The following is a 14,316-nucleotide window of genomic DNA, read 5'->3' as shown; positions in this document are numbered from 1 at the left end:
AGTGCTATAGAAGATGCTGGGAATCATTTTATCTGCCCCCACTCCTCAAAAAAATTGGAGGCCAAAAAATTTTTTTGGTATTGTAAATAATTGTCAAAGTCAACATCTCTGATCATCATTTATCACCTCTCTGCTTATTCCTCATCCAACTCCAAAACAGCCTGGCAGGTGTCATTTGTGATGGAAGAGAAGAAAGTCCATCAGGGAAAGAATTACCTGGTGTCATTTAGACACTTAGCAAGTCACACATCCTCATCTGTGTTTTCATGAGAACTAACTGGATCTCTCATTTTCTTCATTCAAGTTGAGTGACATACTGAAATTTGGCTTGGATAAACTGCTGTCTTCTGAGGGGAGCATCCTGGAGGACGTAGACCTGGAGTCCATCCTGGGAGAGACAGAGAACAGCCAGTGGGCCTCTGATGCCCTGCCTGCAGCTGGAGGAGGGATCAGAGAGCGGGAGGAAGGAAGTGAGTTGGGGTTAGGTGAGCCAGTGACTCCATCACCTCAAGCTAGGGTGTGAGTGAGATGCGTCCCCACGGGTAGTCCTGTGTCCTGCTCTGGCACCTCTCTTTCCTACCCAGCCCTATAGTCATCTGTTGACATTCTTAAGGCTTCCTGGTCCAAGAACTGCCAGAGTAATCCTTGTTCCCTTGAAGCTGGACTTTGAATCCAAGTGATGATATTAATGTTTATGGTCCTGTCAGTCTCAAGGATTAAATTTGAACCTTTTCTCTCTTGACACAGACTTCTTCTCTGGAGTTTATTTGGTAAACCTGCTATCTTTATGATGGTGCTTTGCACAGTGATACCTCTTCTCAATAGTAGAATGTTTTTTAAATTGCAAATGATATTTATGGACATTTATTGTGTTCATCAACAGTGCTGACTATGTCATGTGCTTTAGGTCTTTTAAGACCCATGAGGTGGGGGGCTGGGGTGGTGGGTCAGCGGTAGAGCACTCACCTCACACGTGCAAGGGCCTGGGTTCAATCCTCAGCACCACATAAAAACAGAAGTAAAAATGAAGGCATTGTGTCCAACTTCAACTAAAAAAATACATATTAAAAAAAAAGACCCATGAGGTGTAGGAGATCATTTTGTCTTCCTTTTTCTTTTTTCCCAGATTTGGTGTCTGTCTGTCTCTCTCTCTCTCTCTCTCTCTCTCTCTCTCTCTATATATATATATATATATATATATATATATATATATATTTATATATTTATATATTTATATATTTTTTTTTTTAGTTGTAGATAGACAGCATGCCCTTATTTTATTTTTTTAATGTGGTGGCTAAGGATCGAGCCCAGTGCCTCACACATGCTGAGCAAGCACTCTGCCACTGAACTACAGCCCTAGCCCCACTATTTATCTTTTTGTCCGTTTTCTGTTCTGAAATATTTGAATTTCAGACTTGAAAGGGGTTTTGTTTTGTTTTGTTTTTTTCCTCATGATTATTTTTAAAATGACTGTTTTCCTGTATCAGCAATAGGGAGTCAATCTGGGCTGGTGTGAGAGGGTTTTACTGACCTTTTTTAGAATTTTTTATTCATATATGACAGCAGAATGCATTGTAATTCTTATTATACATATAGAGCACAATTTTTCATATCTCTGATTGTATACACAGTATATTCACACCCAGTTCCTGTATTCATACCTGTACTTTGGATAATAATTATCACATTCCACCATCATTAATAACCTCATGCCTCCTCCCTTCCCCTCCAACCCCTCTGCCCTATCTAGAGCTTGTTGTTCCTCCCATCTCCCACTCTCTATCCCACTATGAATCAGCCTCCTTATATCAAAGAAAACATTCAGCATTTGGTTTTTTGGGATTGGCTAACTTAGCATTATCTTTTCTAATTCCATCCATTTACCTACAAATGCTATGATTTTATTTTCTTTTATTGCTGAATAATATTCCATTGTATGTGTGTGTGTACACACACACACACCACAGTTTTTAATCCATTCATCTATTGAAGGGCATCTAGGTTGGTCCCACAGTTTAGCTATTGTGAATTGTGCTGCTGTAAACATTGATGCAGCTGTGTCCTGTAGTATGCTGTTTTTAAGTCCTTTGGGTATAGATTGAGGAGAGGGACAGCTGGGTCAGATGGTGGTTCCACTCCCAATTTTCCAAGTAATCTCCATACTGCTTTCCATATTGGCTGCACCAATTTGCAGTCCTATCAGCAGTGTATGAGTGTGCCTTTTTCTCCCACATCCTCGCCAACACTTATTGTGGTTTGTATCCATAATAGCTGCCATTCTGATGAGTGAGATGAAATCTTAGAGTGGTTTTGATTTGCATTTCTCTAATTGCTAGTAATGATGAACATTTTTTCATGTATTTGTTGACTGATTGTATATTATTTTCTGAGAAGTGTCTGTTCAGGTCCTTGGCCTATTTATTGATTGGGTTTTTTTTGGTGTTTAGCTTTTGAGGTTCTTTATATACCTAGAGATTAGTGCTATATCTGATGTGTGAGGGGTAAAGATTTGCTCCCAAGATGTAGGCTTGCTATTCACCTCACAGATTTGCTTCTTTTGCAGAGAAGAAAGAAACTTTTTAGTTTGAGTCCATCCCATTTATTGATTCTTGATTTTAATTCTGGCACCAAAAGAGTCTTATTAAGGAAGTTGGAGCCTAATCCCACATGATGGAGATTAGGGTCTACTTTTTCTTCTATTAAACGCAGAGTCTCTGGTTTTATTCCCAGGTCCTTGATCCATTTTGAGTTGAGTTTTGTGCATGGTGAGAGATAGGGATTTAATTTCATTTTGTTGCATATGGATTTCCAGTTCTCCCAGCACCATTTGTTGAAGATGCTATCTTTTCTCTAGTGCATGTTTTTGGTACCTTTTCTAACATAAGATAATTGTAGTTTTGTGGGTTAGTCTCTGTATCCTCTCTCTGTTCTGTACCATTGGTCTACCAGTCTGTTTTGGTGCCAATACCATGCTGTTTTTGTTACTGTTGCTCTGTAGTATAGTTTAAGGTCTGGTATAGTGATGCCACCTGCTTCACTCTTCCTGATAAGGATTGCTTTAGCTATTCTGGGTCTCTTATTTTTCCAGATGAATTTCATGATTGTTTTTCTATTTATATGAGGAATGTCATTGGGATTTTGATTGGAATTGCATTAAATCTGTATAGCGCTTTTAGAAGTGTGGTCATTTTGATAATATTAATTCTGCCTATCCAAGAGCAAGGTAAATCTTTCTATCTTCTAAGGTCTTTTTTTGATTTCTTTCTTTAAGGTTCTGTAATTTTCACTATATAGATCTTTCACCCTTACTGAGCTTCTTAATTCAAGAGTTCTTTCTAGCCTGGCACAGTGGTGCACACCTGTAATCCTGGTGACTCCAGAAGCTGAGGATCATGAGTTCAAAGCCAGCCTCAGCAAAAGCGAGGCACTCAGTGAGAACCTGTCTCTATTAAATACAAAATAGGGCTGAGGTGGCTCAGTGGTTCATGCCTCTGAGTTCAATTCCCAGTACTAAAAAATAAATATTTAAAAATCTCTCTCCTCTCTCCTCTCCCCTCTCTCTCTCTCTCTCTCTCTCTCTCTCTCTCTCTTAAAAAAAAGACACAACTGATGTGACTATGTGTACAACCAGAGATATGAAAAATTGTGTACCATATGTGTAATATGAATTATAATGCATTATCCTGTCATATATAACAAGTTAGGATTAAAAATAAATAAATTTTTTAAAAAGATAAAAAAAAGTGGGAAAATCAGAAAGTAATATCGTTCCATGCTGTACATATCACTTCCCTTTCTCAAGTACAATCTGGCACAAAATGTGTTGAGAAGAGATTCCCCTCCAAAAAAACAAATCCACTGGGGCTGGGGATATAGCTTAGTTGGAAGAGTACTTGCCTCACACGCACAAGGCTCTGGGTTCAATCCCCAGCACCACCAGAAAAAAAAATCTGATATTATATCCAATGGCATGAACAAGATTTAAAAAGCCACATAACCATAATGAGAGCACAAAGCACACAAAAGGCTTTCTAGATTCCAATCTAGAAAAAAAACAAACATATCCCAAGGGAGGAGAACAATGTTCTTGCAATTACTTTTTTCTAAGGAGTATCTTAGTATGGTGATGAATGACCTTTTTCCCCCCCAGCACTGAGGATTGAACTGAGGAGTGCTCTACCACTGAGCTACATCTGCAGTCATTTAATGTTTGTTTTGTTTTTGTTTTCCTTGAGACAGAGTCTCACCAAGTTGCCCAGGCTCTCCTCAAACTTACCATTCTCCTACTTGTCAACCTCCTGAGTAGCTAGGATTATAGGCATGCACTATTGTACTGGCTACAAATTATATGTTTTTAAATCAGGAAATTGTCATTTAGAGAATATTATTCCCATGAGTCCTTTCTATATAAATTATTATAGAGCAAGCTTCACACAACCAATTGAAGAGACATTATCGTTAATAGATTATCCTATATTGTAGTTAATTGTATGGAAAAGAAACAATGTAGCAAAAATGAAATCATAAAAACAAAGACATTTCACATAGTAATGTAGATTAAAATGTCATCCAACTATAAATTCCCTCAAAATGCATGGACCAAGATCCTACCCAAGATTGAGACTTGAGGAAGGACTGACTGTATCCTTTAAAGGCACAAACTCGTTTTTTCTTCTCTTTGGTACCCTGTGCCACACTGTAAAGAAGCCCAGGCTATCTTGCTAGAGGGAGAGTCCATTTGAAGAAAGCCCCTGACATTTGAAAGACCACATGGAAAGGGAGACTACATAAAGCCAACAGTCAGCACCTTAGTTCCAGACATACAAAGCCATCTCAGACCTTGTAGTCTAAATCAGGCGTTTGCTGTATGGGTGAGCCTAGGTGACACTGGAGCAGAACCTTGGTTAAAGTCTTGACTTACAAAATTATGAGAAATAAAATGGTTGTTTGTTTGGTAGTGGGGATTGAATTCAGAGGCTCTCGGCCACTGAGCCACATCCCGAGCCCTATTTTGTGTTTTATTTAGAGACAGGGTGTCACTGAGTTGCTTAGTGCCTCGCCATTACTGAGGCTGGCTTTGAACTCTCGATCCTCCTACCTCAGCCTCCTGAGCCACTGGAATTACAGGTGTGCACCACCACTCCTGGCAAATGGTTATTTTTTAAAGCCACTAAATTTTGGAATTTTAAAAAATATAGCAATAGATAACTAAAACACTGTTTATTGATGATTTGCAGGGCTTTTATTTAATGACCAGTTTTATTAAAGAATACCCCATTTATTTCTACTGTGATCAGCAAACAAACTGATATTCAATATTTAAAATTTTTTGAAACTGATTAGTTTGCCAAGAATATAACCTATCTTGCAAATTTTCATGAGGACTAGAAAAGAATATATATTCTGGAGTTGTTGGGCATTGTCAGTCAATGTCAATAAGGTTAAGGTGGTTGATAGTTTTGTTCAGACTCTTGTGTATCATTAGTGATTTTTTATACTGTTACTATCAGTTGTTAAAAGGCTGTTAAAAATTCAAAGTATGGATTTATCTCTTCAGTTTTGTCAGCTTTCATATATTTGGGGCATATAAATGTTTGGTTGTATGGTGTCATGTTTCTGTGTTCTTAAAAAACACATTATGGTATTATGAAATGTCTTTCTTATCTCTTATAAAACTCTTTATCTTGAATTTAAATTCATCTGATGTTAGTATAGCCTCTGCATTCTTCTTGGCTTACTATTAATGATGTATTTTTATTTAATGTAATTAAATAAAATTACATTAAATAAAAATTAAATTTTATTTAATTTATCCACTAGCTTTTAGCTGTATTGCTTTACATTATTGTTTTAGCAATGTTTCCAGGAATTATGAAATGCATTCTTTAATTTATCACAGTTTTCATAGTTTAAATTGTGATACTTTCTCACATTTCCCCAAGTCTTTTGTGCTTTGTCGTCATACATATTACAGCTGTATACCCTATGTTTTTTACCTTAGTCATGTTTCCAAGAAATTAAAAGAATAAATATGTATACATATTGCCTTTTATATTTACCTACATTTTACTATTTCTAGTACTTTTCATTTCTGTTTATGGTGCATTGTCTTTAAAAATATCTACCCCAAATTCTCCACATTCCTGTATCATGTTGCTTCTCTCATTATGAAGTAATATCTATTTTCCCACCCACTGAGTCTGGGCTGGTCTTTTGTCTTGTTTTAATGAACAAAATATATTTTTGGTGAAAGTGATTCCATGCCAATCCTAGACATAACACCCTGGGAAGGTGTATACATTCTACTATTATCCTCTAGAAATCTAATCAACAAATAAAAAATTTTAGAATGACTGAATGACTAAAAGCATTTGAAGAGATAAGCCTGACCCAACCAGTTGAGCTAGCAGACATGTAAACGAAGCTATTTTGTCAGTTCTACCTTTGGTTAAACAATTCCTGCTAAAGGAAACCACGTAAGCAGTAATAAATACCTAGAGCAAAGGACCCATCAGGTTATGTAAAGCCAAATCATAGAATAAGGAGAAATAACAAAGAATTTTTATATTAAACCATTAAGTTTATTACACAGTGAACTAAAGCACACAGTGCATCTGTTTCTACCTGATGGATCATCTCCTTTTATCCTGAAGAGGTTCTTTTAGCATTAATAGTAGAGATCTATTGGTATTGAATTTTCTTTTTATTTATTTGAAAAAGTCTATTCTGCTTTCAGTTTTGAAGAGTATTTATCCTGGATTAGCAGTTTTTGTCTTCTAGCACCTTAAACCTTTCCATTAACTTTAACCTCTCATTTCTGATAAGAAGTCAGCTATCATTTTAGTCATTTTTACCAATGTAAAACACACCACTTTTTTCTAATTGCCTTCAAGACCTTTTTCCTCCTAATTGATTATTTACAGTTGACTCTGATGCATCTAGGTGTGATTTGCTTTGTAACTAACCTTAGTATTCACTGAGTTTCCTAAATCTGTTAACATCTTTTTTGTTAATTTGGGATAATTTTAGCCATCGTTGTCTTAAATATTTTTTTCTGTACAATTTATGCGTCTATTCTTCTAGAAATCTAATTATATGTATGTTAGGTCACTTTGTACTGATAGTAACCAAGTCTCTATTTTTTTCTTTCTGATTTTTAGAACAGATAATTTTTATTGGTCTATCTCCAAGTTAACTTTTTGCTGTTTTTGCACTATACAATCTGATGATAGATTTGTTTCATGAATTTTTCATTTCAAATACTATACTTTTTATTTCTTTTAAAAGAATTTTTTCATTTATATGTTGACACCCATATCTACTTATTCATTATGATTAAGCTTTTCTTTAACTCCTTGAAATTAGTTATTAAAACTATTTAAATTTTTTTTCGGCTAATCCTAACATCTGGGTCAGCTCATGGAACTTTTTTTATATGTGATATTTTCTCTTGTGGTTCTCATTTTTCTATCTTCTTTGCATTCTGGCAAAATTTAATGATATTCTACATGCCTATAATCCCAGCGACTCAGGAGGCTAAGGCGGGAGGATCAAAGCTAGCCTCTGCAACTAAGGGATGCACTTAGCAACTCAGTGAGACCCTGTATCTAAATAAAATGCAAAAAAGTGCTGAGGTTGTGGCTCAATGGTTAAGCACCCCTGGGTTCAATCCCTGGTACCAAAAAAAATTTTTTTAATTATATTCTGGTCATTTATAGATGATACATCATAGGAAGTCTGGATTATGTTGTCTTCCTATAAAGGATATTCTGTTTTATTTGTCATGCAGGCTAATTACTGGTGAATTGTTTTGATCATATTAGATTTGGTATTACTATTATTATTATTATTTGGTTCCAGAGATTGAACTCAGGGTACTCAATTACTGAGCCACATCCCCAGACCTATTTTGTATTTTATTGAGAGACAGGGTCTTGCTGAGCTGCTTTAGCACCTCGATTTACTAAGGCTGGCTTTGAGCTCGTGATCCTCTTGCTTCATGCACCTGAGTCACTGGGATTATAGGCATATTCCACCGCGCCTCACTAGGTTTGGTATTTTTCTTTATTTCCATATTTCATGGTGCATTATACTTGTACATAATGGTGGGATTTGTTGTTATGTTTGCATGCATATGTACAATACAGTGATAAAACTTAGCCAATATCGTTCTCGAGTATTTCTCTTTCACCTGCTTTCCTCTCTCCCCTGATCCCTTTCCTCTACTGATCTCCCTTTGATTGTCATCAGATTCCTTTCACACACACACACCTTTCTTTTTCTTTTTCCTTTCTGGCTGCCACATACATTTTCAGCATGAATCAATTTTGGTTTCAAATTTAGGTCTACCTTTTTCCCTTTACTCTTTTGTGTGTGGTTCTTTTTGCTAAGGCTTATTTCTGAACTCTTAATTAAGTACCTGATATATTAGTGAAGCTGCTGCAACCTGACTCTGCTGGAAACCTAATTTCTTCCAACATTGCCATTTAGCATCATCTTCAGTCTCCTTTATAGCAGTCAAACTCTGCTAAGCCTTAAAGAGTCTCATCTGGTACATTCATATGAAAAATGAATTTCCTCCAGGCTTTTAGTATTCTCTCTCTAACACACACACATAATCACATTGCACCCACCATAAATAGCTCAGACATTCTTGTCCACAAAATTCCAACCACTATGATAATCTTGCACTTTGATAATTTTCTCCTTAACTCAGTATGACCTCCATCTTACTTGAGCTTCATCTCCCTAATTGTGTTTTGTGCACCAGGCCTACAGTCATGTCTGAAATTAATACCTGAAAATGTTTAGTTTTCCTAGTTTTATACACTTTTGTGTCAGGAAAACAAATCCAGTACAGTAGATCTATAACAGTTTCAAGTAAAAGTACTAAATTACTTATATCCTTGCCCATCAATAGTGGTAGAGGCACTTAGGTGAACTTACATAGAAACTGCAACATCTTACATACTCAACAACAATTTCATTGCCCATGGAACCCAAAATTAATTGAAAGAGTAAACCCCAAAATGGATATCTGAAAAATAAACTGGTCAAAATTAGTAAGGCAATCAGACTTAAATAATCATATATTTTACCAATAGCACTAGCTTAAAAGTATGGGTCTACAATAACTAGAAAAATACAAGTTAATGGCTAGAGTCATAAAAGTTTCTATTATGATAGGCAGTCTCTTATGATGCTTTAATATTATATGATAGTTGTGAAATGATTACAAACTAATAATGAACATAATCTATTTGCAGATTACAATATTCTTCCCTGTATTATCTACAAAGTTTAGATACACCTCAAAATGCCCTGGAAAAGAAATTTCTTAAGTCTCATCAAAATGAACTGCCAGGTTTTTTTCCTACATTTGACATGACACAGTGCCAAGATTTCTAGTCCTGAATACACACTTTCTATAGGGAAGGGACATTTATCTTGGCAATTAATAGATCATTTATCTCATTTCATACAGCCAATTTTAGTCGTAAGAAAAGAAATGTTTATGTATTTATTCTGCTGACTTTAATCTATAATCTAATCAGGGATCAACAAACTTTTCCTGAAAAGAGACTGATAATAAATATATTAGACTTTGTAGGCAAGTCTTCATTGCCACTCAAGTGCCAATGTAGCACAAAAACAGCCTAGACTGTGGGTAAATAATATAAGCTTCTGTATTCTAATAAAACTTTGTTTACAAACGCAAGTGTTATTGTTGGACACCGTGAAAGAAAGAAAGAAAGAAGGGAGGGAGGGAGGGAGGGAGAGAGAAGGTGGGGGGAAAGAATGAAAGAAAGAAAGAAAGAAAGAAAGAAAGAGAAAAAAGGAATAAAGAGAACAATTTAAAAAAAAACAGTGTCAGGCTGACAGGTATGATTTGCTCATCACTGTTCCAGAGTATTAATGTTTATGCTCACAATAGATGTTTGGCTAGGCTGTATACATACATACATACATATATACATGAAAGCAATTTTGTTCTTTTGTTTGCTTTCTTTTATTTTTTCCATTTTTTTGTTGATACATTATAGTCGTAAATCATGGCAGTATTTGTCGTAACATATTTCCACATGCACAATATAACACTATAGTTTGGCCAATATCATTCCCCAGTATTTTCCATTCACTCCTCCCTCTCCTGGTCCCTTTCCTACACTCTACTGATCTCCTTTTGATTTTCACTTTTCTTTTCCTTTTTCCTCTCTTGCTTCCACATCCGAGAGAAAACATATGCTCCCTTGATTTTATGAGTTTAGCTTATTTTGTGTAACAGAATGTTCTAAAGTTTCATCCGTTTTCCAGCAAATGACATAATTCACATTTATGGCTGAATAAAGCTCCATTGTGTGTATATGCCACATTTTCTTTATTTATTCATCCTTGATAAGCACCTAGTTTGGTTCCAAAGTTTGGCAACTGTGAATTGTGCTGCTATAAACATGGGTATGCATGTACTACTCTAGTATTATGACTTTAATTCTTTAGGATAAACATTGAGTAGTTGTATACCTGGGTTATATGGTGGTTTCCTGCCTAGTCATTTGAGGAACCTCCATACTGATTTCAATAGTGGTTATATTCATTTACAATCCTATCAACAGAGAAAAAAGTGTCCCTTCTCCACATTCTCTCTAGCATTTATTATTGTTCATATTCTTTTTTTAAGTAGTTGGACACAATACCTTTATTTTTATTTATTTATTTTTAATGTGGTGCTGAGGATCGAACCCAGGGCCTTGCACGTGCTAGACAAGCAATCTGCTGTTGAGCCACAACCCCAGCCCCATATCATTCATATTTTTGATGGCTGCTATTCTGACTAGAGTGAGATGAAAGCTCACTGTAGTTTTGATTTGCATTTCCCTAATTGCTATTGATGTTGAACATTTTCATAGATTTGTTGTCCATTTTTATTTCTTCTTTTGAGAAGTATCTGTTTAATTCATTTGCCCAATTAAGCTAGGATATTTGAGGTTTTGGTGTTAAGTTTTTTAAAGTTTCTTATATAGTCTGGATATTAATCCTGTGTCAAAAGAGTAGTTAGCAGGGCTGGGGATGTGGCTCAAGCGGTAGCACGCTCGCCTTGCATGCATGCAGTCCAGGTTCGATCCTCAGTACCACATTACAAACAAAGATGTTGTGTCCACCAAAAACTAAAAAATAAATATTAAAAAATTCTCTCTCGCTTTCTTTAAAAAAAGAAAAAAAGAGTAGTTAGCAAATATATTTTCTCCCATTCCATAGGTTCTTTCTTCATGTTACCAATTGTTTCCTTTGTGTGCAGAAGCTTTTTAATTTGATGCCATTCTGTTTATTAACTTTTGTCATTATTTTCTGAGCTTTAGGAGTTCTAATAAGAAAGTCATTGCCTGTACCTATATGCTGGAGTCTCAAACCTATATTTTCTTCCAAGGATTTGCATAGTTTCTGGTCTAATTCCTGGGCTTTTGATCTCTTTCAAGTTTGTACAGGGTCTAGTCTTATTTGTCTACATATGGGTAATCAATTTTTCTGGCACCATTTGTTTAAAGCCTGTCTTTTCTCCCAATGTGTTTTTGGCATCTTTGTCAAGAATCAGATGACTGTTAACTGTGTTGGATCTTTTTCCGTGTCTTCTCTTCTTTCCCATTGGTCTATGAATCTGGTTTTATGACAGAGCCATGCAGTGGTTATTTCAATAGCTTTGTAGTATAATTTGAAGTCAGGTATTGTGATGATGCCTCCAGCTTGCTTTATTGACTTAGAATTGTTTTGGCTATTCTGAATATTTTATTCTTCCAAATGGATTTCAGGACTGTTTTTTCTAGTTCTGGAAAAATGATATTTATTATTATTATTATTATTATTATTATTATTTTAAATTTATATGACAACAGAATGCATTACAATTCATATTACATATATAGAGCACAATTTTTCATATCTCTCGTTGTATACAAAGTATATTCACACCAATTTGTGGGTATTTTGATGGGAATTGCATCAAATCTGTATGTTGCTCATAAAACCAATTTCAAACATATACAATCATATTAGTAGTGATTTTAGTGTCCAAAAAGAGATCTACTAAACAGTAATTACTGGGCTGGTTTGGTGACTTGTAGTCCTAACTACTCAGAAGGCCAAGCCAGGAGGATTGCTTGAGTCCAGGAGTTGGAGATCAGGTTAGGCGACATAGCAAGACCCCCATCTTAAAAATAATAATAATTACTGATGTCAAAACACATCTCAATCATTATGATAGTCACTAACTCTTCGTTGTTTTCCTTGAAACTCTAATATACAATTAGTGAATGTCAATTTAGGACTAATTGTGCTGTTTTATAGAGGAGAAAGCTGATTATAATAGTAAATGAAATCAGCTATCATGAACTGATTTGTGTTTATTTAATTACAATTATCATGCTGATGACTCTAATATGTAAAGTCTCCACCTATAGTCCCCTAGGTGCTAATTTTAAAAACGTGAGTTTTCACTAAAAATAAGAAAAGAAACCCCTCCATATGCATTTCAATAATTCAAATTGTATCATAATTTGACTATTAACACAATGCAACTAGTTCAGATTTAAATTCAAGATTACACAGTGCAAAAGAGGGAATAGTCTTGGAAAGGAAAGTAGAAAAATGTAAGATCCCTCTTAGAGGTCAGAAAAAATAAATTCAAAAATGTGATTTTTTTAAAGGTAGTGTTAACTTGAAGTGGAAAACAAAAGGCAAAAAGACCTTTGAAGCAAATTCACTTGTGTTTACAAGGGCCTTTGAGTTTCTTTGATGTTTTAGTGATTCTGGTTTTTAAAATGTTGATTTGTGGAGGATGGGCACAGGGGATTGAATCTAGGTGCTTAACCACTGATCCACATCACCAGCCCTTTTTTACATTTTTTTATTTTGAGATAGGAAATCCATAAATTACTTAAGGCCTTGCTAAATTGCTGATGGTGACTTTGAACTCAAGATCCTCCTGCCTCAGCCTCCAGAGCCACTGGGATTACAGTGTGCATCATGAAGCCCAGCCTTAAATGTTGATTTTATAATCCTTTCTTTTTAGCTGATAAGAGAAATTACAAAATACAGAATACTTGCAAACTACAAAATATAGGATACTTACAACTAAAGGTGCTTTGTTAAATGATCAGAGTTTAACTAACATTTCAAGCAGTGACTCTCAAACTGGGAGAGTGATACTAGTCTTTTCAAGAGAAGTTTAGAAATGCCTGGGGGCATTTTGTTGTTGTTTCACCATGACTGAGGAAACTACTAACATTTTTTGGCCAGGCCCATAGATAGTATATAACCTTCAGCTAGTAGGAATAGTCCAAACCAAAGTACCAATAGAGTTCTATCAAGAAACCCTGGTGCAAAGAAGTAATCTACCAAGGAAAACACAGTTGCAGTTAAGTAAGAGAACAGAGCAGGTGCCGGGTGCAGTGCTTCATGCCTGTAATCCCAGTGGCTCTGGAGGCTGAGGCAGGAGGATCGTGAGTTCAAAGCCAGCCTCAGCAAAAGTAAGGCCCTAAACAATTCAGTGAGACCTTATCTCTAAATAAAATACAAAATAGGGCTGGAGATGTGATTCAGTGGTCTAGAGCCCTTGAGTTCAATCCCTGTTACCAAAGAAAAATAGACCACCCAAGTGATTTGTTTGTACCAGTAGGTCTACCTAAAACGAAAAGGGATTTTATGCAGTCAAATTTTTTTATTATCCATTTAAATATAATTCTTTATTTCTTTATGTTTGTCAAGAAGTAAATATATTTAAGATAACAATGAAAAATAATAAAAGAATGACAAGTGTAGGAACCTAATGATGACTTACACTTTTTGATTACAGACTTGACATTCATCTGAAATGACAATGCAATCCCTAGCTACTGCAACAGAAATCCTAAGCTCTGAGTGAAAAAAAAGAGGGATGTTGAGATACCTTCAATCATCTTTTCTCACTTCTGAGTAAGTACCAAGAGAGGTTGGCCAAAAATATTTTAAAACCTAAAACATACTATTAAACTTGGCTTTTCTTTAAAATAAGTGCAAGTATATGATATGGCCTAGTGTTAATTTACAATCCCTACTTTCTTATGCTTTGACTGTCTTTAAATGTGCCCAGTTTGAACTGAGATGTGCCATAAGTCAGATATCAAAGACTTATTATGAAGAATGTAAAATAACAGTTATATTTTTATTATGATTACAAGTTAAAAGGATGTCATTTTGAATATATTGAATTATGTAAAATGTATTATTAAATGAAGCTCATCTGTCTTACTTTTTAAAATATGACTTCTAGAAAATTTAATT

General features: G+C 35.3%; 1 protein-coding gene across 3 annotated transcripts in view; it reads left to right on the top strand.

The window, feature by feature from the left end:
* Positions 1 to 13,903, top strand: part of LOC144253009 (ubiquitin-conjugating enzyme E2 E3-like) — a 44,128-nt gene extending 30,225 nt beyond the window's left edge. For 2 of the 3 annotated variants that reach the window (XR_013343098.1, XR_013343097.1), the window contains exons 8-9: positions 305 to 470; positions 13,850 to 13,901. Coding sequence is in view for 1 of the 3 variants with exons in the window: in XM_077794987.1 (XP_077651113.1) it covers positions 13,850 to 13,871 (22 nt within the window). In the remaining 2 variants the exon portion in view is untranslated. Of the gene's footprint in view, positions 1 to 304; positions 471 to 13,849 lie in introns of all 3 variants that reach the window. The other variant, XM_077794987.1, reaches the window with a different exon arrangement.
* Positions 13,904 to 14,316: the final 413 nt, after the last annotated feature.

Source organism: Urocitellus parryii, unplaced genomic scaffold (genome assembly GCF_045843805.1).
Source record: "Urocitellus parryii isolate mUroPar1 unplaced genomic scaffold, mUroPar1.hap1 Scaffold_83, whole genome shotgun sequence".
NCBI classification, from domain to species: Eukaryota; Metazoa; Chordata; class Mammalia; order Rodentia; family Sciuridae; genus Urocitellus; species Urocitellus parryii.
This window is presented reverse-complemented; position numbering and strand designations above follow the sequence as displayed.